Here is a 22,256-nt window from a genome sequence, read left to right on the forward strand (position 1 = left end):
TTGTTTTGGTGCCGTAAATGACAGCTTCCTTTTGTTCTGGTGCCGTAATTGACAGCTTGTGATGGCTGCGGTCGAGCTGCCTGTAGTGAGATAGAGATGTCGCCCTCCTGCCTAAAACCATAAAGTGTTCACAGCACATGATTCATACTTTTTTAAATGATTAAATTTTGTTTGAAGTGTTTAGTCTTTGATTAGTCTATGCTTTTACTGTACAAGTAGTTTTTAAAGTAGGGTATGCAGAACGGAAGGAACGCGGTCAAGAAAAGTAGCGCATTCTTTTCGAGCTGCATATCAGCATTAAAGGTAGATTAAGTAACGTTTTTTCATTAGGTCCTATAAACAAATGCAAACATTAAGTGTATCCCTTTCACACCTTATGTCAATGTCCATCGGAGTAAGTGGGATACACTTTGTCTGTGGATACACTCAGTGTTAACATTTCTAGAGTTTTGTTTGAATAGGTCCTATAAACATATGAAAAACAATAGCAATTTAAAAAAAACTCTAGATTTGTTTATAGGACCTATTAAAAAAAGTCTTGAAATGAATTTTGATTTATTTTTGTTTATAGGACACTCAAGGGATAGTACAAAAAATACCACCTGGGCAAAGCAAATCTGCAAAAGAAAAATCTGTCTGACAGCACTGACGCGAGAGACCACCGGCAAGCAAGCAAATTTCATTCATTCATTTCACTTCGTTCCGAACTTTCGAGAGAATCGGTTGTGCGTGTGTGTGCGCGGCGTGAGCTGTCAAAAAAGTCTGTGCTGCTGCGGGCCAGTTTCATCAGTTTCTCCAAATAATTGCATCATAGCCTTCCAGAAACGTGATTTCGTGAAGAAAAACGCGTGAAACCGTGCAAACACCATGTTGAAGGCAGCCAAATTCGTGTCCCGAGCGCTGACCGAGAACCGGTCGCTGCTGCAGAATGTAAGTTTCTAGGGCTTTCTGTTTGATTTACGCCGTTTAGGCCGAAACTGAAAATCGGCCTCTCCCCCGGTCTAGTTGGAGGAACATGGAAGTAAATCTCCGTACAAAAGTGAGGTTAGGAATCGCAAGTTCTTGTGTAATCTTTCTTCACTTTCGGGAGTTGCTTCCATGTTTCGTGCACTTTCCAGTGTGAAGGGGCTTCCGGGTTAAACTTTGAACCCGGGGTCGGATGTTACACGGAACCGATAATGAATGCAATGTCTCTTTTTCTCTTTACTCTAGGGAGGAGTCCTTGGCAACAGCCTGCAGGCCCGACTCAAGTAAGTACCTGCTGGGAAAATGACTGGGAAATTATCACTTCAAGAGACAGCGGCTGATAGTGGGTTGTGAAATGTGGTTCTTTAGGATTGTGAGTTGAATCTTTATCATCATTTGAGCGATCGGCCAAGAAGTTTCGTTCGATGAAGATTCTCAGTCTGACGATGGTTGGTTTATGTAACACCCCATCTCTGGCTACTATGCTTGCGGCAGGCAGAAAGCATGTTTTCAAGGTCGACTGCCGCATGCGTTCTAGAGAGATTGCGTGATGTTATTTAAATCACGGTTTCTTTAGGGAAGAAAAATGGTTTTATGTTATTTTTAATCATTGCTGAATTATGACAATTATTACAAGTTATTGATGTAAAAAGTCGAAAGAATAATTAGTTTATTGTAAGTTGTTTAGTGCAATTATTGAATCTAGTCACCTGCCATCAGAATATTCCTTTTAAATGGGTTTTTTCCTAGATTTTTAATTTGAATAATTCAAGCTGTTGTCATCTTGACGAAAATGTTCATAAGTTCTTGTGGAGAAAACAGGTCAATACTGCCTTCATCCTTTGCTGCTGGTTGATTTTTCCTCGGTTGACTGGAGCCAGGAGGTGTTGTATTCTCTGCAATTTTTTGCCGCTAATTCAACGGCAATGGCAACAGATTTGGAACCTCTCGAGCAGTACCCGCTCCTGGTGACTGGAATTAAAAGTTGATTTCTTCAGCAACACATTTTTTGGGTCTCTTTTAGGGCCACAAACAACCTCCCAAAATTCAGGAGCAATTGGTTAAGCCCACAGTAATTTGGAACCCCGCTTTGAACTTGAAGCCTGTAACTACGAGCGGGGTTCCAAATGAATGTGGTAGCGAAAATGGATTTTATATAATTGTTAAACTGTTGTTTATATATTTTATATTTGCTAATATTTTAGTAAGGGGAGGATGTGGCATCCTAAATATTAGTGCAGTTTAGGTAGACCGCTGGAAGCGTGTATAGCTGAGAGTGTAGTAGTGCGCAGCTGGCGTGAGACGAGTGAGTCAGTGTTGGACGAATAAAGATGGAGCATGTCTCCCGTGAACAGGATGAAATAAGATTGATTTTAATATCATTAAAATACCAGAATATCACAGTCTTAAGTGCATGAAAGCTACTATGGGGAAACTTGGGAAATTCATGTTTTATTATTTTATGAAACTTACACCGTAGAAGTATAGCCCTGGAACTCTCCCGAAAACAGTATGGTGTTAAATTGCTTCTTACAGAAGTTATAGAGCGTTCAAGAGAGACAATTCGAAATCCTCGGTAAAAATCATACTTTTATGCAAACCCACTCAAGTCAAGCGGAAACTTTCGAAAACTATGATAAATAATAGAAATTGGAGTGAAATTTAATTAAATATGTCTTCTGAATTTTTCTTGATAACGGTTTAAAGTAAGGTTCATCAAAATATAAGAACAATCATGTTGGTTTTGTGTTTCATGTTTCCTCTGGCAATGTTGATAAAAAATGTGAGTTGCACTGATTATTTCAATACACCGCTTTTGAAAACTCTGTATCTTTTTTTGTGACGCACTTTAGCATCATCATATCATCTTCGAAAGAGTTGTCCAGCTCTATATGTACTTCTACGAGTTTCTAGGGTGTGAGTTTCATAAAATAATAAAACATGAATTTTGTAAATTCAAAAAGGAAAAATGACAGGTTTCCCATTGTAATTTTCATACAAATTTCATTCACCTAATGCCAATCGTGGGCTTAACCAGTCGCTCCCAAATAGAGAGTGAAGATTCTGGAGATTTTCAATTTCCCGGAAATCGAGAGATGAATTTTGCTATTTATATAAGTTATTTAAATATTTTTGTATTTGGCAATTTAAAAATTACTTTATCTTGAAGCCGTTGCATCGTATCAAAAAGTGGTCAAAGACAAACTTGTAGGAAATTGGACGGGCTTTCTGGAAAAAAATATACTGAAACAAAAATACACGCCACTTTTATTAGATTTTTTAATTTTTGAGGAAATACCCTAAGATGTTACAAAAAGACTGACGAAAAATGCAGGATGGTATGTCTCTCCTAAAAATATACAAACATCATTTACTTAAACTGTTTACGTAAGTTTATTTACTATCCAGGTTTCTACCACACTGAAAAAAATATTCTATTTTCAGTTATGAGAAATGTACTCATACTTATATCTGTAAGCCCATACATCCAATTGAAATGCTGTCAAAGACAAACTTGTGGAAAATTGGACGAGCTTTCCAGTAAAAATATTTTCGAGACTGAAAAATCAAGTCTGTCATATAGAAATCGCCAAAAACCACCAAAAACCCTTTTTCAACATTTTTAATTTTAAAACCGCTGTATCTTCACAAGGATGGTCGATATGGAGACTTTTATGTTAAATTGTCTGGGGAATCGATTCCCACTATCGTTTTTAGTAAATCAAATCAAAATCAAATTATTCGCTCTACTGCATTGCCTTGGCGTTCTGGATTGCGAGATTCCTACTCGGAACTAAGTGTCCAAAGACTTGATTGTTGAGGCAATTGCAAACATCTTTTTACACTTTAGTTTCCATCCACCCCGGGATTCGAACTGACGACCTTTGGATTGTGAGTCCAACTGCCTACCAGCGACTCCACCAGGACAGGACCCAGCGAGACGACTCCTACACCTGGACTGAGCTAACGACCTAACCTTTTTAGGTTAGTCCGGGGCCAATATTTACTTCCCGTCCGACGGAAGGCGTGATCAGACAAATCTCGTCTCAAAATTTGCCACCGGGACCTTCTGAGATCGAACCCAGGCTGACTGGGTGAGAGGCAATCACGCTTACCCCTACACCACGGTCCCGGCGTAAATGATCTTTGTATTTTTTTAGGATAGACATACCATCCTGCATTTTTCGTCAGCCTTTTTGTAACATCTTAGGCTATTTCCTCAAAGATATTGAATGAAAAAAAAAAAAATCGTGACATGTGTGTGTGGTCCAATCCAATACCCGCTGGCCGGCAGAGAAATTGTGGGATACGACCAACTCGTTGGATTTTTCTTCTTTTTTAGCTTTTTTGTCGCAAGAGGATGCGCAGGTTTGCTCTTGTCATCCTCCGACGAAGCTCGTAAACCTGAATAAAAAAAATCGTGACATCCCCTTAAAATTTAATTTTCAACCCCTAAAAATCAAAAAATCTTATAGAAGTGGCTTGTATTTTTGTTTCAGTGTGAAAAGCCCGTCCAATTTGCTACAAGTTTGTCTTTGACCACTTTTTGATACGATGCAACGGCTTCGAGATACAGTAATTTTTAAATTGCCAAATACAAAAATATTTAAATAACTTACGCCCTTCTCAAATGTTATGTTCGAGTGCTATTTGCTCCATATACACAAAAAAGGTATATATAGGCCTAGGATAACATGTCTACAAAGTTTCATTGAAATCGGAGAGGGACGGGTACAAAAGTACCAGAAAAAATCCTGATTTGAGCTGGAATTGCCCTGCTGTGTTGCCAATAATTTGAAAGGAACTTGATATTGTTATAATAATAAAACAAACCCAAGTACATTTAGTCATGGTTGTTCAATAAAACTTAAATTTTACTTACCATATCGAGATTCTCATTACTTTGTGTTTTTTTTATACTTGTTGTATAAGCTTACCGAATTGACCACGCAAGTTCATTATTTGGGACTCAAAACCTGGGACTCAAAACTATACTGTAGTTTTTTGCGGTTGACATTTCTCACAAAATGATTTTTATCTATTTTTAATGAATAAACTTTTTATTAGACTTTTGTCCAAAAGGTAAAAACTAGCTTCAAATCTAATATTCATGATAAATAACTATACAAAACTGCATTTGAAAGTAGTTTTGCTCTTCTGTGAGTCAACTGTAAATATCACGTGAAAGAATATAAAAAATTATAAAGTAAACTGAATGAAATTTTTGATCCAGATAGACTTAAACTCTACAAATAATGTCGAGAGTTTTTTTTTAAAATAAAATAATAATTTAATATTGGAGCCAATGCCAAACACTTTACTGATTTATTTCATTTAAAACTTGATATTACTTTGAAGAAGAGAAGTTTACTGACATCAACTACTTTAGTTTTTTAGCTTATTTAGTAAAAGCTTATTTTGTTTAACTGTTGGCTGCACATTTTTGTGATTGGGGCATCAATTGGCATTTAAAGTTTTCTGAACCCGCAAATTATGGTAATTTTGCTATGGTTTAACTTGTATGTGTTAAATTTCACTGATTCTTAGCGAAGCTACACCAAAAGGGTCTTGTTTTTATTATTTATTGAAAAATATTAGTTAGCGATCAGCATTCGGTAACTGGGCTTCGTTCTCGATCCAATTACCAATCATGTACTGTATTTTCAGCAAGAATAAATAAAAATTGGGCCGTAGTTTCAAAACTACGTAATTTAAATAATGTAGGGTTGATCCACCACGCTCAAGCTGTTTTTGTATTTTTTTAAACCAAAAATAATACTTATCTAAACTCTTTCCCCCGCGCACAGGTCTGACACGGTCAAGGGCGCTGTCATCGGTATCGATCTGGGCACGACCAACTCGTGCGTGGCCGTGATGGAGGGCAAGGCCGCAAAGGTGATCGAGAATGCGGAGGGTGCGCGCACCACCCCGTCGCACGTGGCCTTCACCAAGGACGGCGAGCGGCTGGTGGGCATGCCGGCCAAACGCCAGGCCGTCACCAACTCGGCGAACACGTTCTACGCAACGAAGCGGTTGATCGGTCGTCGCTTCGACGATGCTGAGATCAAGAAGGACTTGAAGAATCTGTCGTACAAGGTGACCAAGGCTTCCAATGGGGACGCTTGGGTCCAGGGCGGTGATGGTAAGGTGTACTCGCCCAGCCAGATTGGTGCGTTTGTGCTGATGAAGATGCGCGAGACGGCGGAGGCTTATCTGAACACGAGCGTGAAGAATGCCGTGGTTACGGTGCCGGCTTACTTTAACGATTCGCAGCGTCAGGCTACGAAGGATGCCGGGCAAATTGCCGGGTTGAACGTGCTGCGTGTGATCAACGAGCCGACGGCGGCCGCGTTGGCTTACGGCATGGACAAGAGCGAGGACAAGATCATTGCCGTTTACGATTTGGGCGGTGGCACCTTTGATATTTCGATTCTGGAGATTCAGAAGGGCGTGTTCGAGGTCAAGTCTACGAATGGTGATACGCTGCTGGGAGGCGAGGACTTTGACAACCACATTGTGAATCACCTGGTGCAGGAGTTCAAGAAGGACCAGGGCGTGGACATTACCAAGGATCCGATGGCGATGCAACGGCTGAAGGAAGCGGCGGAGAAGGCCAAGTGCGAGCTTTCGTCGTCGGTGCAGACGGATATCAACTTGCCTTATATCACGATGGACGCTTCTGGACCGAAACATTTGAACTTGAAGTTCACCCGGGCTAAGCTGGAGCAGCTGGTTGGAGATTTGATCAAGCGCACGATTGGTCCGTGCCAGAAGGCTCTGTCGGATGCCGAGGTGGCCAAGTCGGACATTGGAGAGGTTCTGCTCGTTGGTGGAATGTCCCGTATGCCGAAGGTTCAACAGACCGTGCAGGACATCTTTGGCCGTACGCCGTCGCGTGCCGTGAATCCGGATGAGGCTGTGGCCGTTGGTGCCGCTGTTCAGGGTGGTGTGCTGGCTGGTGACGTTACCGACGTGCTGCTGCTCGATGTGACGCCGCTGTCGCTCGGAATTGAAACCCTTGGCGGAGTGTTCACCCGTTTGATCACCCGTAACACGACCATTCCCACCAAGAAGTCGCAGGTCTTCTCGACTGGTGAGTTGGTTTAATGCTCTTCTAGCTAAGTTTGTTCTAAACCCGTTTCAATTCCACAGCTGCCGATGGTCAGACCCAGGTTGAGATCAAGGTGCACCAGGGTGAGCGCGAGATGGCCTCGGACAACAAGATGCTTGGTTCGTTCACGCTCGTTGGAATCCCGCCGGCGCCGCGTGGCGTTCCCCAGATTGAGGTCGTGTTTGACATCGACGCCAACGGTATCGTTCACGTTTCGGCCAAGGACAAGGGCACCGGCAAGGAGCAGCAGAGTAAGTTTTGGCTCAACTAGGAAGAAAAACAGGTGACTAATCGAGTTCTTTCAGTTGTGATTCAATCTTCCGGCGGTCTGAGCAAGGACGAAATCGAAAACATGGTCAAGAACGCCGAACAGTACGCCGCGAGCGACAAGCTCAAGAAGGACCGCATCGAGGCCGTGAACCAGGCGGAAGGAATCGTGCACGACACGGAATCCAAGATGGAGGAGTTCAAGGATCAGCTGCCCAAGGAGGAGGTGAGTCGAATGGCAGTTATTGTCAAGAGCGTTACTGATTTCTTTTTGAAACTTCCAGTGTGACAAACTGCGCGAGGAGATCACCAAGGTGCGGGAAATTCTGGCCAACAAGGACGAAGCCGATCCGGAGGAGATCCGCAAGACCGTCGGTGCCCTGCAGCAGTCCTCGCTGAAGCTGTTCGAGATGGCGTACAAAAAGGTGAGTGAAAACGAGGTTTGGCTTGAAGTGGAGCATCATGAAGCTTATCTCTCTCGACGTTTATTTGCAGATGGCTTCGGAGCGCGAAAGCAGCGGTAGCAGTTCCAGCAGCAGCAGCAGCAGTAGCGAAGATGCCGAGAAGAAGGAGAAGGAGAACAAGAACTAAGTAACTCATCATCCCCCCTCTTAATTCTACAAGTATAACAAAAACACAAAACCCTGTAAAAATAGTTGTAGACATCATAGTGTTAGCTAAATTTCGCCAGACTACACATTAAACCACAAAGACACACACAATTGGAACTAGTGGCCGCTAGTACCGGAATGCATCTAACGCGCGGAAGGAAAACGTCATTTTTGACTGGATTTTGCTATTCAACAAACCAAGTCTAGTAGTTTGTAGTAGGAAGAGTTGTTTGTTTGGAAGCCTTTAGTGATTAAGTTACTCCTTGTACCAGCCCAAAAGAGAAGAGACAGCTTTCAACCAGCCCTCCCTAGCTTGATTCAAAACTTAACGAATGTAACATTGTGTTTGTTTTACAACATTTGATAGAAAGGAACAACCGACACAATTAAGGCAACTCCGCGCGTGTTAACCCTTTACTTTCTCAACCCCGCTCCCCCCGATTGATAGTTATGTGGGTGATGGGAGAAGGACTCAGAGGAGACAAGGCTCGTTTTAGAAAATCTCCCCACTATCCTGTCGGTGGCACGCAAGAGCAGGACTTTGCGGCTTGGTAGGTAAGAGAAGCTAATCGAATAGTGTTTATTATGTTTCGACTCTGAAAACCAATGATTTATTACAAAAACGAATTTACTCGTTTGAAAAAAAGATTCAAAAAGAAAAGAAAAATATGATGTATTGTAAAGTGAATGAATATTGTAGATAACTGCTCTGAGGCGCATGAACGAACAAGGAAAATGTCGCCTGAAGGAGGTATCGTCGTTTTATTGCAATAAAATAAGATTAAAACATTAACACGACAAAGCTATTTTTCATTTGAGAAAGAAAATGAAGCTCTACGAAGTTGCACGGATTATCTTTAAACAAAAAAACAACATCTTTATGATTAATAAAATTTAATAAATCACTTCACAATTCAACAAATCTCACTTCACTTCGACCTTCACGCGACTGTACGCGTTACCAACAACTCCCCGCAGGTTCCAGATGTTTTTGAACGTCTCCGGCTGCCCGTTGTAGTTATCATCCACCGCTCGGGACCAAATCTCCAGCTTCTGCCCCGGCTTCACCGGAATCTTCGCCGTCCACAGCGACCACGACCAGTGCCGTCCTCGGCCGGTATTCTTCTCGACCTGGTCCAAATCGGCCACGACCCAGCTGTTTCCACCGTCCACGGAAAGGTCCACCCGGATGACCTCCTGGCCACCGCCAGACCACGCGTACCCCTTAACGGTGACGAACCCGTTCTCCGCCTTGACTTTCTCTCCGCTGGCCGGGCTGCAGATCGCGGACGTGACCGGCATGTTCTGAATCGCCGGAGCACTCTTGAAGTCGACCGTGTCCCAGTCGGTGCTTGGGCTGAACGATTTGTAGTCATTTTGCTGCCAGTGCGAGCCGGACTCCTGCTTGGAGACTATAATGCGTCCGAGCCACTTGACGTTACGGGAGCCCACGACGCCCGGAACGATGACCCTCACCGGGTAGCCGTGGTCCCGGTTCAACGGTTGGCCGTTCATTTCGTACGCCAGGATCACATCGCCGCGCGGATCCATCGCTTTCGACAGGGGAATTGACGCCCCGTAGGGCGTGTGGGTTGGATCCGTGTCCAAACCCTCAAACTGCACGTGGCTCACTTCGTCCGACTCAACACCCATCGCTTTGAGCACGTCCACCAGTCTCACCCCGCTCCACTGGGCGTTGCCTACCGCCGCAGGTCCCCACGGCAAACCCTTGATCGGCTTGACCTCCATCATTTCGCCGCGTCGATTTCCGCCGCACATGATGGCCGCCGTTACGGTGACCTTCGGGAACTTCTTCAGGTCCTCATACTTGAACGACTTGCTCTTCCCATTCAGCTCAACCTCCACGTCCAGTTCGTACTCCTTAATGTCAACCTCCGGCACCGGCAGGTGGTTCCTCACGTAAAACAGCTCGTTCGGCGTTAGGAAACTGTCCACCAGCATGGACGGTGGGGGCTCTGCGTTGAAGGGCCGTTCGGTGGCAGCCCGAAGGATCGGGTGGCGTTTCGGTTCCCCAGCCCACGGGTTGTCCTGGTCCTTGGTGCTGATCACGTCGTCCTCCTTCAGGTTTCCGATGCGGAACGACTCGAGCAGCGTGAGCACTTCCTTGGTGTTGTGCTGCTGGTAAATGTGCCAAAATGGGTCGATGGCACTGCCTGGAAGATTGGTTCAAGGGAATTAGTTAAGTTGCAGAAAATATACATAGAAATATTCAAGCCATAATATAGCTGGTAAGCTCATTTGAACTACCATGCACCTCTATAGATTACCTACTTCAGAAGGCGATATTTCAAAGGAGACGCAAGGTTCTTCTGAGCAATTCTCTACCAAAACTGGAAATGGATTTTTTTGTATTTTTTTTTAATTTGGCTTAAACTTTGTGGGGGCCTTCCCTATGACCAAAGAAGTTATTTTGTGTCATTGGTTCACCCATACAAGTCTCCATAAAATTTTGGCAGCTGTCCATACAAAAATGGTACGAAAATATTCAAACAGCTCTAACTTTTGAGTGATTTTTCCAGGGCCCCGGCGATGGCCTGATATGAGCTACCGAACAACATTGGCAATATGGCGTCGTTTGTTTACAAACATGGGATTGTTTGTGGACGAACCGAAAAATTTACTTTTTTGTAAAAAAAATCTATAACCATTGTGCAATAACATTAAGTCTTCCAAAACAGACAAAATTTCGTTGAATTCCAGACCAGAATTTGTTTTATTATTATTTTTTCAATTTAAACCTCTTTTATCGCTATTCTAATTAAGATTGCACATCAAATCATCGTGCCTTTAATGTATCTTTAGTTTTCACATCGATTTGCTGTAGATTCGTGTTTAAATTTTGAAATTTAGCATAAATTAAAATCAGTTGCAAAATTCCCAACTTCAACCATGTGCAACAATTTCCACATCACCCATGTGGGAAACCGATAATGGGGTAATTCATGCGTTCCAAACTGTCAAAATTCCAAAACGTCATTGCCAATCTTCGGTTCGCTGCTTTTGTTCGTGTTTGAAGTTTCGGGCCGAGACTCTGGATTTTTCTGATCAATTTGGTGTCTTGGGCGAAGTTGTAGGTATTGTTGAGTAGGGACCTACATAGGGAAATGAAATGTTCTGGGAGAAATTTTAAACACCCAAAGTCATTCAAATTTAAGGTTGAAAAACTTGTAGTATATTTTTTGTGCTGGCACGTTTGTTGTACTGAACTAGCACAAACTTAACAAAAACTATCATTTTAATAAAAACAACAGTTTTACAATGTTTGTGAATGTTGTTAATCTCATTTTTCTGCTCAAAATTATTCTAAATTGATTCTGACCTTGTTCTTGCATGATCTTGTTACTTGATTGGAACCCCGATTTGACAGTTCGATTGGAACCCTGAGAGTAACATTTCGCCTCTCCATATAGGCTCTCTATTGTTGAGGACTATTGAGAAAAAATTGGTACACGGAAAAAAATGCCGATTTTTTAATTAACTTTTTTTTTACAAAAACTCATAATACGTATCCATAATACGTATTTTTTGATTTTCGAGATTTTTTATTTTACTTTTTGTCGGTAAAACTTAATTTGCAAAAAAAAGTATTTTAATTTTTTTTCATTTTCTGATATGTTTTAGGGAACTTTTCAGAAATTTACAGGTTGTGCAAAAAATCTTAGACCGAGTTATAATTTTTTTAATCAATACTGATTAAAAAAAATCGAAATATTGGTCGCAAAATTTTTTCACCCTTCATTTTTCAATGTAAAATCAAATTCGCAATCAAAAAGTAAGGGAGAGTGGGAAGACTTGATCCCCTTTTTTTGTATCGCACATAACTCTGTCAATTTCTCACAAAACTATGATCTTTTTGCATGACTTGAAAGCTTAAACATTCAACTATGTTTGGTTGATAAGGGTATTTCATCAGATAAACTCTTCGAATAATGCCAAGCTTTTTAAAAAAATATTTTAAACCGGCATTTTCAAAATGTTGGGGGTAATTTGATCCCCCTGTCAACATTTTGAAGAAATCTTAAGCGTTTCTGTTTCTTATTCATCCAAACTTTTAATTTTCTATAAGATACAGCAATTTCACATTAAACCTGTACGTTTGTGTTCAAAATATAACAAGTTTAGCATGTAAAATATTTAAAAACTTAATTTTTTTTTTAGACCAAAATTGAGCATGTTTACAAAAGCTGGTAATTTTTGTTTACAAAACTTTTGAAAAATGGTCCAAACTGCAGTTAGTTATGTACAACTATACTAAAGGAAACTATGTACGAAAACCCAGCCAAATTATTTAATCTTGAGGCTGATTCCAGTGACTGTAAAAATGCAGGGATCAAGTCTCCCTAAACACACTTTTTTAAACAATTGATTGTAAAAATAGTATGACGATAAATTTAACGTCAAATGCGTAAGGGTTTTGGAGTTGATATGTTTATCAAACAATTCATGTATAAAAAATATTTTTTTGAATAATTTTTGAGTGTTTTCTATACTTATCAAAACAAAGAAAAAAGATCTCTTGGAAGTTTTTTGCAGCACTTCTTAGAAAAATTTGTGTAACTCAATCCAAACATTTTTTAATTTTTTTCTTTGTTTTCTACAATGACGAGATACAGGCTTGGGATCAAGTCTCCCTGGGGATCAAGTCTCCCCACTCTCCCCTACTTGAGTGAAATTTTGATAAAATGCACCGTTTTTATGTTATAGCCATTTTTAGGTTTTTTTTTCATTTTTTTTTAAATTAGTGGCACATGTTTGTCCACTTTTGAAAAAAATATTTTTGAAAATCTGAGAAAATTCTCTATAAATTGCTTTTTAAAACTTGTTGATATGACCCTTAGTTGCTGAGATATTGCCATGCAAAGGTTTAAAAACAGGAAAATTGATGTTTTCCAAGTCTCACGCAAACAACCCACTATTTTCTAACGTCGATATCTCAGCAACTAATGGTTTGATTTACAATGTTAAAATATGAAACATTGGTGAAATTTTCCGAGCTTTTCGAAAAAATATTTTCAAAATTTTTAAAGCAAGACTAACATTTCAAAAGGGCCAAACATTCAATATTACGCCCTTTTAAAATGTTAGTCTTGGTTTAAAAATATTTTTTTCGGAAAGATCGGAAAATTTCACGAATGTTTCATATTTTAACATTCCAACGCCCAAGGCTTCAAAAAAGTTGGAACGGTAACTTCAACTCGCTGGTTCTCGGGCATAACTCAGTCAATCAAGGTGATTCTTCTTTCCAGTGATTTGTTAGGATGTCTAGATGATTTTTTCGCGTGTAAAAAAAAATTCGCCAAAAATTCCGCGGAGGCAGTCTTTTTAAAAAAGGTGATTTGTTCAAATCAAGTTCTGCAAAATTTTAGAATCATCTAGACATTCATACAAATCACTGGAAACAATAATCGTCCCGATTGGTTGAGTTATGCCCGAGAACCAGCGAGTTGAAGTTACCGTTCCATCTTTTTTTGGAGGCATGGGCATCCGTGTAAGTTGGACATGTGTTGGGTGTGTGAACATCGTTAATCGAACCATTAGTTGCTGAGATATCGACATTAAAAAATGGTGGGTTGTTTAGGTGAGACTTAGAAAACATCAATTTTCCTGTTTTTAAACCTTCGCATGGCAATATCTCAGCAACTAAGGGTCGTATCAACAAAGTTCAAAAAACCAAAATATAGAGAATTTTCTCAGCTCTTTCAAAAATATTTTTTTTTTTCAAAAGTGAGTAAACATGTGCACTTACTTAAAAAAATGAAAAACTGCGACTATTTTCAAAAAAGTCACCTAAAAATGGAAACGGTGCAATTTATCAAAATTTTACTTGAATACTTTTTAATTGAAAATTTGATTTTACATCTAAAAATGAAGTCGAATATTTTTTGCGACCAATATTTCAATTTTTGGAAAAAACAGCATTGATTAAAAAAAAATCATAACTCGGTCAAAGATTTTTTGCACAACCTGGAAATTTCTGAAAAGTTGGCATTTCGTCGCCATCGTGCTAACTTGTCGTACGTGCATTTTGGGCCAAATTGAGTTAAGAACGCCATGTTGTGCAGCTCACAATGGCTCACCTTTTGACCTTCACAGATCCCCAAAATTCGATTTCAATCCTGAGATATTCAACAAAAACCGAAAAAACTCCGTGCATTTTTGTCACTTTATATATGAGCAAATCCAACCAAATAGGGAATCGGTTGTACCCGACCCTCTCCGATTTCAATGAAACTTTGTAGACATGTTATCCTACGCTTATATAAGCCATTTTTATGTATATGGAGCCAGTACCACACGATAATGACATTTGAGAAGGGCGTAAGTGTTTTAAATATTTTTGTAATTCGGAATATAAATATTTCTGTATCTCGAAGCCGTTGCATCGTATCAAAAAGTGGTCAAAGACAAACTTGTAGGAAATTTGACGGGCTTTTTGATAAAAATACACTGAAAGAAAACAACACTCAACTTTTATGAGATTTTTTGATTTTTAAGTTTAAAAGTAAAATTTGAGGGGGAGCCCACGATTTTTTTTCGTTCAAAATTTTTGTGAAGATAGCCTAAGATGTTACAAAAAGACTCATGAAAAATGCAGGATGGAGCATCTCACCTAAAAAAATACAAAAATCATTTACTGAAACTGTTTTTTTGAAAAGTCCTCTAAACGTCAAAATTTTCAAAACCCGAATACGGGAATCGATTCTCCAGACAATTTTACATAAAAGTCTCCATATTGACTACTGTCCTAAGTCCAATGTAAAAAATAACGACGACGTCGATTTGATGTCCTCTAAAACATATAAAAAAAAAACTAGTGTTTTTTTGCAAATCAAGTTTTAGTGACAAAAAGTTAAATAAAAAATCACCAAAAAAAATTCACTGTGTATTTTTTTTCCATTGAAGTCTGTATCCATACCTACAACTTTGCCGAAGACACAGATCAAAAAATACCTTCAAGATATATATTTTTAATTTTCATACATCGTTTTTGTATGGACAGCTGCCAAATCTGTATGGACAATTATATGGACAAACCAATGTTGGCTTTTTTGGGCATACCGAAGGCACCAAAAAAGTTTCAGTCGGATTATAAAATACAAAAATTAAAATTGAACAAAAAAAAAACGATTTCGTAGAGAATTGCTCAGTGTTTAAAATGAAATCTCAAAAGACCCCGGTTCGAGATAGATTTAAATTTCAAAATGTCTGGGATACACTCAAACGTAGTGAATATTCAGTGTGGGATCTCAAGAATTCGATCAGCAAATGTAATCAAAGATTCGGTCAGCAAACAACTTTAAAAACCATATATTTGCCTGTTCCTACTGCTTAACTAATAAACAAAGAACCTACCTGCCGCCAGCATGACCTTATCGCTGCCGGGATGTTTTGGCACAAAACTGCTGATATCGTAAACGCCGATACCGTACGTCACCCAAATACCGGAGGCTGGCGAGTTGTGCTTCTGGATGTCTTCCATCGCGTACACGGGCAGGTCTTTGCGCAGCTCGTTGTGCGCCTGGTGAATGTCTTTTGTTGGGGACACCACCTGTTTGGCGTACACTTTTGCCGAGTCATCTTCTGCGTAATAAAATGAGGTGATTATGGGCAGGTCATTTGAGGGGTTAGTGTTTCTTAGATGAGGCTCTACAGCGAGTTGATAGATTGAACTTACTCAGTTTCTTCACAATGAGGTAGGTTAGTAAGGATCCACCGATAACGGTGGCGGCAGTTGAAAAAGCATGGCCATCTCCAGCATTATCTGATTGGCTACGTGAGCTCGAACCGTGGTCGTAACTAGCAGACCTTATGTTTACTTTGAGCCAATTATGATGCACCACGCGACTTGTAACCGATTTCGAAGGATGAAATCTGAAATGAAAAGAATAACGCAAATATATAATGCATCAATCAGGCGTGCAACATGTTACCTAACATTTGTCTGTAATTTTGGTAATCGTTTCAGTTGTTTCGAAGCTGTTGAAAACACTTCATAATCTTGCCAAAGTTACTACAAAAATAAATTAATATTTAGGCTGCTAAAAACTTTATATAAGGGTTTTGTCCTTCGGCTCAGGTCAAGGTCTAAAACTAAATTTCAAATTTCAAGCCCAACAATAAAAATTTTAAAGCAAAAGGTATCACAGAATGCTTCATACAATATTACAGCATTATACATACTAATACAAAACATGTATCTATTAACTTATGAACAAGTGTTTTATAAAGTTTTCTGTATCTGCAGTCCAAAAATTCAAAATTTGCCAAAAGTCTAAAAGAGCTAGATTTCATTTAAAAATATAAAACTATACGGTAAACAATGTAAATAATTGAAACAGTGCACAAAAGATTTTTCAGGGGGAAGGGACAAAAACTTAAAATAAAATTAGCAATGGCCTTAAATTATACTGAATTTATGAAACATTTACTGCCGCTCAAATCAAGTCCGTCCCATATGTAATTTCGTCAATTTTGAGGTAATGATGCAGTTTGGTTCAAAATCATGTAAACTATCAGAAAACCCAATAAAATTTAGTACTTTGTTTTAGAAAACCGGAGAAAATCCACTTTTTCGTGAAATTCTAACACGTAGCCTTATGGACGGGACAAACTTGACATGCGTTTTTCTCGGCTTGCTTTTTTCACATATGGGACGGACACGATTAGAGCGGCAGTTTAGTCATAATATAACTTTTTAGGGGAAGGGGAATTATATCCATTTGAATCACTCTAAGAGCGAATCCACGAACAGGGCATACCGTTTTGTATGGGACGTCGTTTGGACCTCACTAATCTGCCTGAAATTTTCAGGGGTTGTTTGTACATATAAAAATAGGATCTGGCCAAAATATGAGCACTGTAGGTTAACGGGAAGGGGGGCAAATCGGGACACAACGTTTAAAGATTCGAAAACGTCAAAAAACTTAAAAAGGCTATAACTTAGGCAAAATTCAATTTAATTTCAAAATTCAAAATGCATCTTAAAGGGCTTAAAAAATGCAACCAAATACAGGGAGAAGCATCCGAATTGGTTTATTCTAAAGGGAGTTATTGGCATTTTAGTGAAAAAAATAGCATAATTTACAAACTCAAATAAAAAAGTGTTCCATCCAGATATCAACTCGGTTCGACCTGCATCTTGTAGGGGACATCTGGGACTACCATTTGAGACTGAGAACGCTTTGGGTAAGGCAGTTTAACATATTAAATAGATACCTTTTATTTGAGTGATTTTTTCGGTTGTACATTTTTGCTCGGAGACCCCTTAGATCAAATTTTCCGGTGAAAATTTTATCATATTCGATTTTCTGAGTGAATTTCACAATAGAAACGTGCATTCAAAGGTTTATTTGCATCCATTTAAACCCTTTAAAAAAAAGTTAAAAAAATCTTCGAATTAAATAAATTTATTGAAAACCATGTTCGTTTCCTTAGGCAGCTTCTTAATTTTTTTTTTACTTATTTTTTTTAATGGTTTAAGGTCGTAGAAGGTGTCCTTCACTTTTGGGGCAATGACTGTCAATAATGGTTCTTTAATCAGGGTCCAGAAATAGTAAATTGAAATGAAAAAATAGAAACCCATTTTTTATTGAAACATTCTGAATCAAGATTTGAATGTTTTTCTAAAACAAACATGGCCGCCAAATGGCCGATTTGGAATGATGCCTTCCAGAGCCTTAAATGGATGAAAATAAACATTTCTGGAGTTTTTTTTAAAAGGACCAATGAACTAAATTTTCAGTTTTTGCTTTTTGGGTGTTTTTTAATACCCCTGACTCAAGGCGGTTCTAAAAACACCCAAAAAGCAAAAACTGGAAATTTGGTTTATTGGACCTTTAAAAAAAAAACTCCAGATTTGTATGCATGTCAACATTTTCGAATGTATCAACAATGGAGAGTTGCTTGCTCACTTTCATTTGAGCTATTTACTACTTATTTATTACACATTTTAAGAAAGCTATAATTTATGATCAAAGTGCTGATAGGCCGATAATAGAAATAGGCTGAGAAAGGGTATAGTTCCCCTAACACAGTCCAGACTCGGTATACACTGAAAGAATCCAACATAGTAATCTCAAGTGTTATTTCACGTGAGTGTCTCAAAAAATCAACACGATAAATTCACATGCTTTTCCTTTGACCTACACATATTATTCATGTCAGATAGATGTGGAAATCATTTGAAATCAGCTGATCGTTAGCGAAAAACCTTCCATCCTTTTTTCGCATGATGTTCACTTTAGATTCAAATGAAATAAACATCGATTTGCCCCATTCGACTCATCCTTTGATTTTCAAGTGGAGTTCACTTTAAAATTACGTGTTATGGCTTTAGACATCTTTGGCGAAAAAAATCACAAAGTAAGATGGCGACAAGCAAGAAGAACGGTCTGAGATTTCTCAGGTTCTTTTAAAATTTTGCTGTAAAGAAAGTGTTTGTACCGAAAAAAATAAAAAGAGTTCCAAAAATCATGGTAAGTATTAACTACATTGTCATCCACTAATACCAATGTTTTAACAGATAATTTCTAATATTTTTACAGGAAATCAGAAATTCACCAATGAATGCTGGATCTCAGCGCGGATTTAACTCCAGGGAAATCAAATCAAGGTCAATTGTCAACTTCAAGAGTGTTTTTGGATTTTTTTATTTGTGTTTTCCAAATTGTAAGTGGCTCGGAAATGTGAAATAAAACTGAATAAAAATATTAAAAAAAAAACATAATTTTGTAAACACAATTTATTAAGATTGACGAGAAAAAAAGAGACAAAAATTTCACTTAATAATGATGTGAAGGAACACGTGAAGCTAACGTGATTTTCATTACACTTGGATAAGATTTTCTTTTCATACTCATGTGTGATGACACTTGAAGTTAACGTGATTTTCATATGAATTCGCCGTGTTACGCGATGGATGTTTTCGATCTGATTCTCACGTGACGTTCATATGCCAAGTCGTATGGGGCAGATTCATGTGTAAAACATGTGATATTGCCATGTGCCTTTCTTTCAGTGTAATACGAAGATCTTGGAAAAAAATCACGGATAATGTAATCTTCGTGTAATCGAATCACGATTTTTTTTTATTTTTTAGCTCTAGGATGGTCCCTAAACTACTTGAAAGTGATTTATTATTTTTTAAATCCAAGATCATTTGGTAAATTCATTCCAAGATTAACAATTTAATGCCTTTTTTCGATTAAAAAAATCTAATGATAAGGAGGTCATTTTGTTCAACAAAAAAGTTTACTTTTCTTGTTTCAATACATGCTTAAGGTGAAGCCGTTGATCATTTTCAAAGAAATTTGATTATCACTATAAAATATTCTGTATTAAATTCAATTTAACGAATTTCAGCACCAAAATGAATTAGCATGCCGGTTGCCGGTTGTTGCCATCTTGAAGCCACTGAAGGAATTTTTGATCGAAATCAATTGTGCTTCAAAATTTATATAATTTTGTGGCACAGTCATTGACGTCCTAGTTGGCAATCATTGATTAATGACGATTTCCATAACTTTACAAGGAATGGGATAATCGTTACCAAAAGGAATCAGCATGTGTAGGGCACTATCCCAAACAACTTGTTGAAGGAATTTTGTCAAAATATTGAAAGCGACGCAAAATTTATATCTTTGAGCGAAAAACCATAACAATGATGGAAGTCTTCACGTTAACGTTAATTGGTTAATTGGTTTATAAATTGTTTTTGGAGAAATTATAGATCGTGATCCGTCTAGAGGCGGGATTAGGAAGTAGTGGGCAATATATTTCATGTAAAAAAACTAATCGCATCGAGTTGTTGCTAGCAAAGAAACGACTATTTAGGTTTTTTTTTAAATTTCTTTATGTTCCAGTTGAACAACAGCAACGGCGCAAATTTATTAGCATCACTGAAGATCTTCGCAGGGTTCTCTGAAGATCGTAAATAGTGACGACCTCGGTTTGCGTAAGCAGTCTATCTAATGCCCAAACACAACATTGTTCAACACAATCCGGCTTTTTTCGCGAATTTCTTCACACATTTAGCTGCATCATCGAAGCTCACATATACGCACTCAACGAGGTGGATTATCTCCCGATGGTGTGGTAAACATCACTTGACTTCCCTCGACTATCAGTCCATACCCCCGGAGAAACCGGACACGTGCGACAAAACAAACCTACCTGGCCAAATGGAGCACACTTCGCGACAACATCTTCACTTGCTGGCCTCTCGCAATACACTGGAATCGATGTTTGTGGCCACGGCCACTCTACGCGTACAAATTTAGCTTTTGCTGAACTGAACCGTATCAATTTAACAAACACAAAGACAGGCAGTGCCCGGCATCAAGACGAATTCAGCATTAAAAACAGAAAACCAGTTCTTGGACCGCAAAAAAGCCTGCGAAAATGCGCAGTAAAGGCACAATTATGTTCCAAAAATTTAAAAATTCACAATCAGCCGATGTTATGGAATGTTTAAATTGAAGGTACAATCGAACTTGTCAGAAGGGATAAATCCGCGAAGTAAAAATAGCTAGATATGATAAGATTACTGCCAGCTGGGTAAAGGAACACCTCAAGCGGCGATAAATATGACGAACGAATGACTTTCACTTGGTTGATTTGATAAGACAACAGTTCGAGAATGGGTCGACCAGAAATGGTAACACAAAATGTTTAATTTAAAAAAAACTTATTTATTTTTTGTTATGTTTGGAATATTGTTCAACTTTATATAAATTAATTATTTTGTTTATACAGAGTATTCGTTATTTCTGGAAGCTCCACTTGAGAATACATTTGTATTGGTACCTCAAATTTAAGTCCAGTATTCACCGTTTCAAATGTTTAAGTAAATAAAATAAAATTCTTTAAAGATCATAAGAGTACCATCAACAGGGGAGACCTTTGTTCTAGAAAGTGAAATTGGGAGATTGGGTCATATAAATTAGCAGAAATTAATATGTTACTGTTACCCGACAACGTTTCATGGTAAGGTGCTGCCTAATCAGAGCTTAGTACTAGTGTTAGTTTCTTCGTGTTGAATACGGCAGGAACATATCAAAAATATTCATACCGTTCAAAAGGCAAAAACACCTCTGCGCAGGGTTTTATCTAAAACAAATGTCAAACTTTTTTTTCTCATTTAATTTATGTTGTTGTTCATAGCATTACTTGTAACGACAGTAGGGTGTCAGAATCGTTTTTCAAGCACAGCAATCTTTCTGTTCCTTTTGGGGTCCTAAACAACTCTCCAAAATTAGAGTCACTGGTTTAGTCCTAACATTAAGGAAAGCAATTATTTTTTATGGGAATTTTTATGCGAGTTTTTGCTTTTTTTGAATTTTGATATTTAAAAAAAATCATGTTTCACGCTTTGATAAAACGAGACTGGTCTTAAGCGTGATTTTGGCCTTTCGTAGGATTTGTTAAAGTATTGAATACATCTTTTCCATCTTCACTTAGTTAATAGACCCACCTTCATGTGTACCTATCGTCACAGAATCGAAAACTGAAAAAATTAGTGACAACTTTTCAAAAGAGCAAAACCCTCAGATGTAAAAAAAACTGAGTTTTTGTCAGAATCATATTAAGCGAACAAAACTGATTCTAAAACACCCTCCATCATCTCAAAATTCCGAAAATTCGTAGTTTTACAAGCAAAAAACAAAAGGGCTAATCAACAACATCAATCAAAACAAACCAAATTGAGTTTCCGTATATTTAGAAACACTAAATTTTCGTTATAATTTAGTGAAAAAAATGTATGTTTCTGATGTCTCTGAACACAATTCCACAAGAAACACAGATTTGTATGATCCTAAATACATAACATTTTAATTTCACCGGTTCTTGGAACATCCGGGGATTCTGGGTCGAGCAGTTGCAGGACAAAAAGTTAGTGTAGGGAGATTTAGGAGGAATGCCGTACAAAATTATCGCCTCCGTAACCATTGAAGCTATGCAAAAATTGAGAAGGCAGGGTGGCGTCGCGGGGTGGCCTAGTCGTCAGCTGCCATGTCTCCCACTTCCGGCGGGGACTTAACGAGTCTTGGCCTGAATCGGACTCCTTATAAAGGCTTTCTAGACCAACTTTTTATCACTGAGGTTGCAAATATCACTGTATTATCACTGACTGTAACGTTTCACAATGATAAAATAGTTGTTTCACCACTTTTTTCTTTAAAAACCCGAAAAATGAACAAAACACAAAAGGGCGAATCTGTTGTTTACTTCTGCTTTGTGGCGTAACTTGACTGGCGAAACCTTTGTTTTGGTTGAGTGGG

At 38.6% G+C, this 22,256-nt stretch overlaps 2 protein-coding genes across 2 annotated transcripts; one reads left to right on the plus strand and one right to left on the minus strand.

Moving 5' to 3' along the window:
• The first annotated feature begins 683 nt into the window (after nucleotides 1-683).
• On the plus strand, nucleotides 684-8,754 carry LOC6035930 (heat shock 70 kDa protein cognate 5). The gene is made up of 7 exons (XM_001845988.2): nucleotides 684-930; nucleotides 1,213-1,250; nucleotides 5,775-7,060; nucleotides 7,120-7,329; nucleotides 7,384-7,571; nucleotides 7,630-7,770; nucleotides 7,841-8,754. The coding sequence occupies exons 1-7, from the start codon at nucleotides 868-870 to the stop codon at nucleotides 7,934-7,936; spliced, it is 2,022 nt and encodes a 673-aa protein (XP_001846040.1). The 5' UTR covers nucleotides 684-867; the 3' UTR covers nucleotides 7,937-8,754.
• A 77-nt stretch (nucleotides 8,755-8,831) lies between these two features.
• LOC6035931 (sulfite oxidase, mitochondrial) lies at nucleotides 8,832-20,577 on the minus strand. The gene is made up of 4 exons (XM_001845989.2): nucleotides 20,149-20,577; nucleotides 15,653-15,849; nucleotides 15,331-15,558; nucleotides 8,832-10,130 (listed from the first exon to the last, which is right to left on the minus strand). The coding sequence occupies exons 1-4, from the start codon at nucleotides 20,178-20,180 to the stop codon at nucleotides 8,881-8,883; spliced, it is 1,707 nt and encodes a 568-aa protein (XP_001846041.2). The 5' UTR covers nucleotides 20,181-20,577; the 3' UTR covers nucleotides 8,832-8,880.
• Between the last annotated feature and the right edge of the window lie 1,679 nt (nucleotides 20,578-22,256).

Source organism: Culex quinquefasciatus, chromosome 2, assembly GCF_015732765.1.
Source record: "Culex quinquefasciatus strain JHB chromosome 2, VPISU_Cqui_1.0_pri_paternal, whole genome shotgun sequence".
In the NCBI taxonomy this organism is placed as follows: Eukaryota; Metazoa; Arthropoda; class Insecta; order Diptera; family Culicidae; genus Culex; species Culex quinquefasciatus.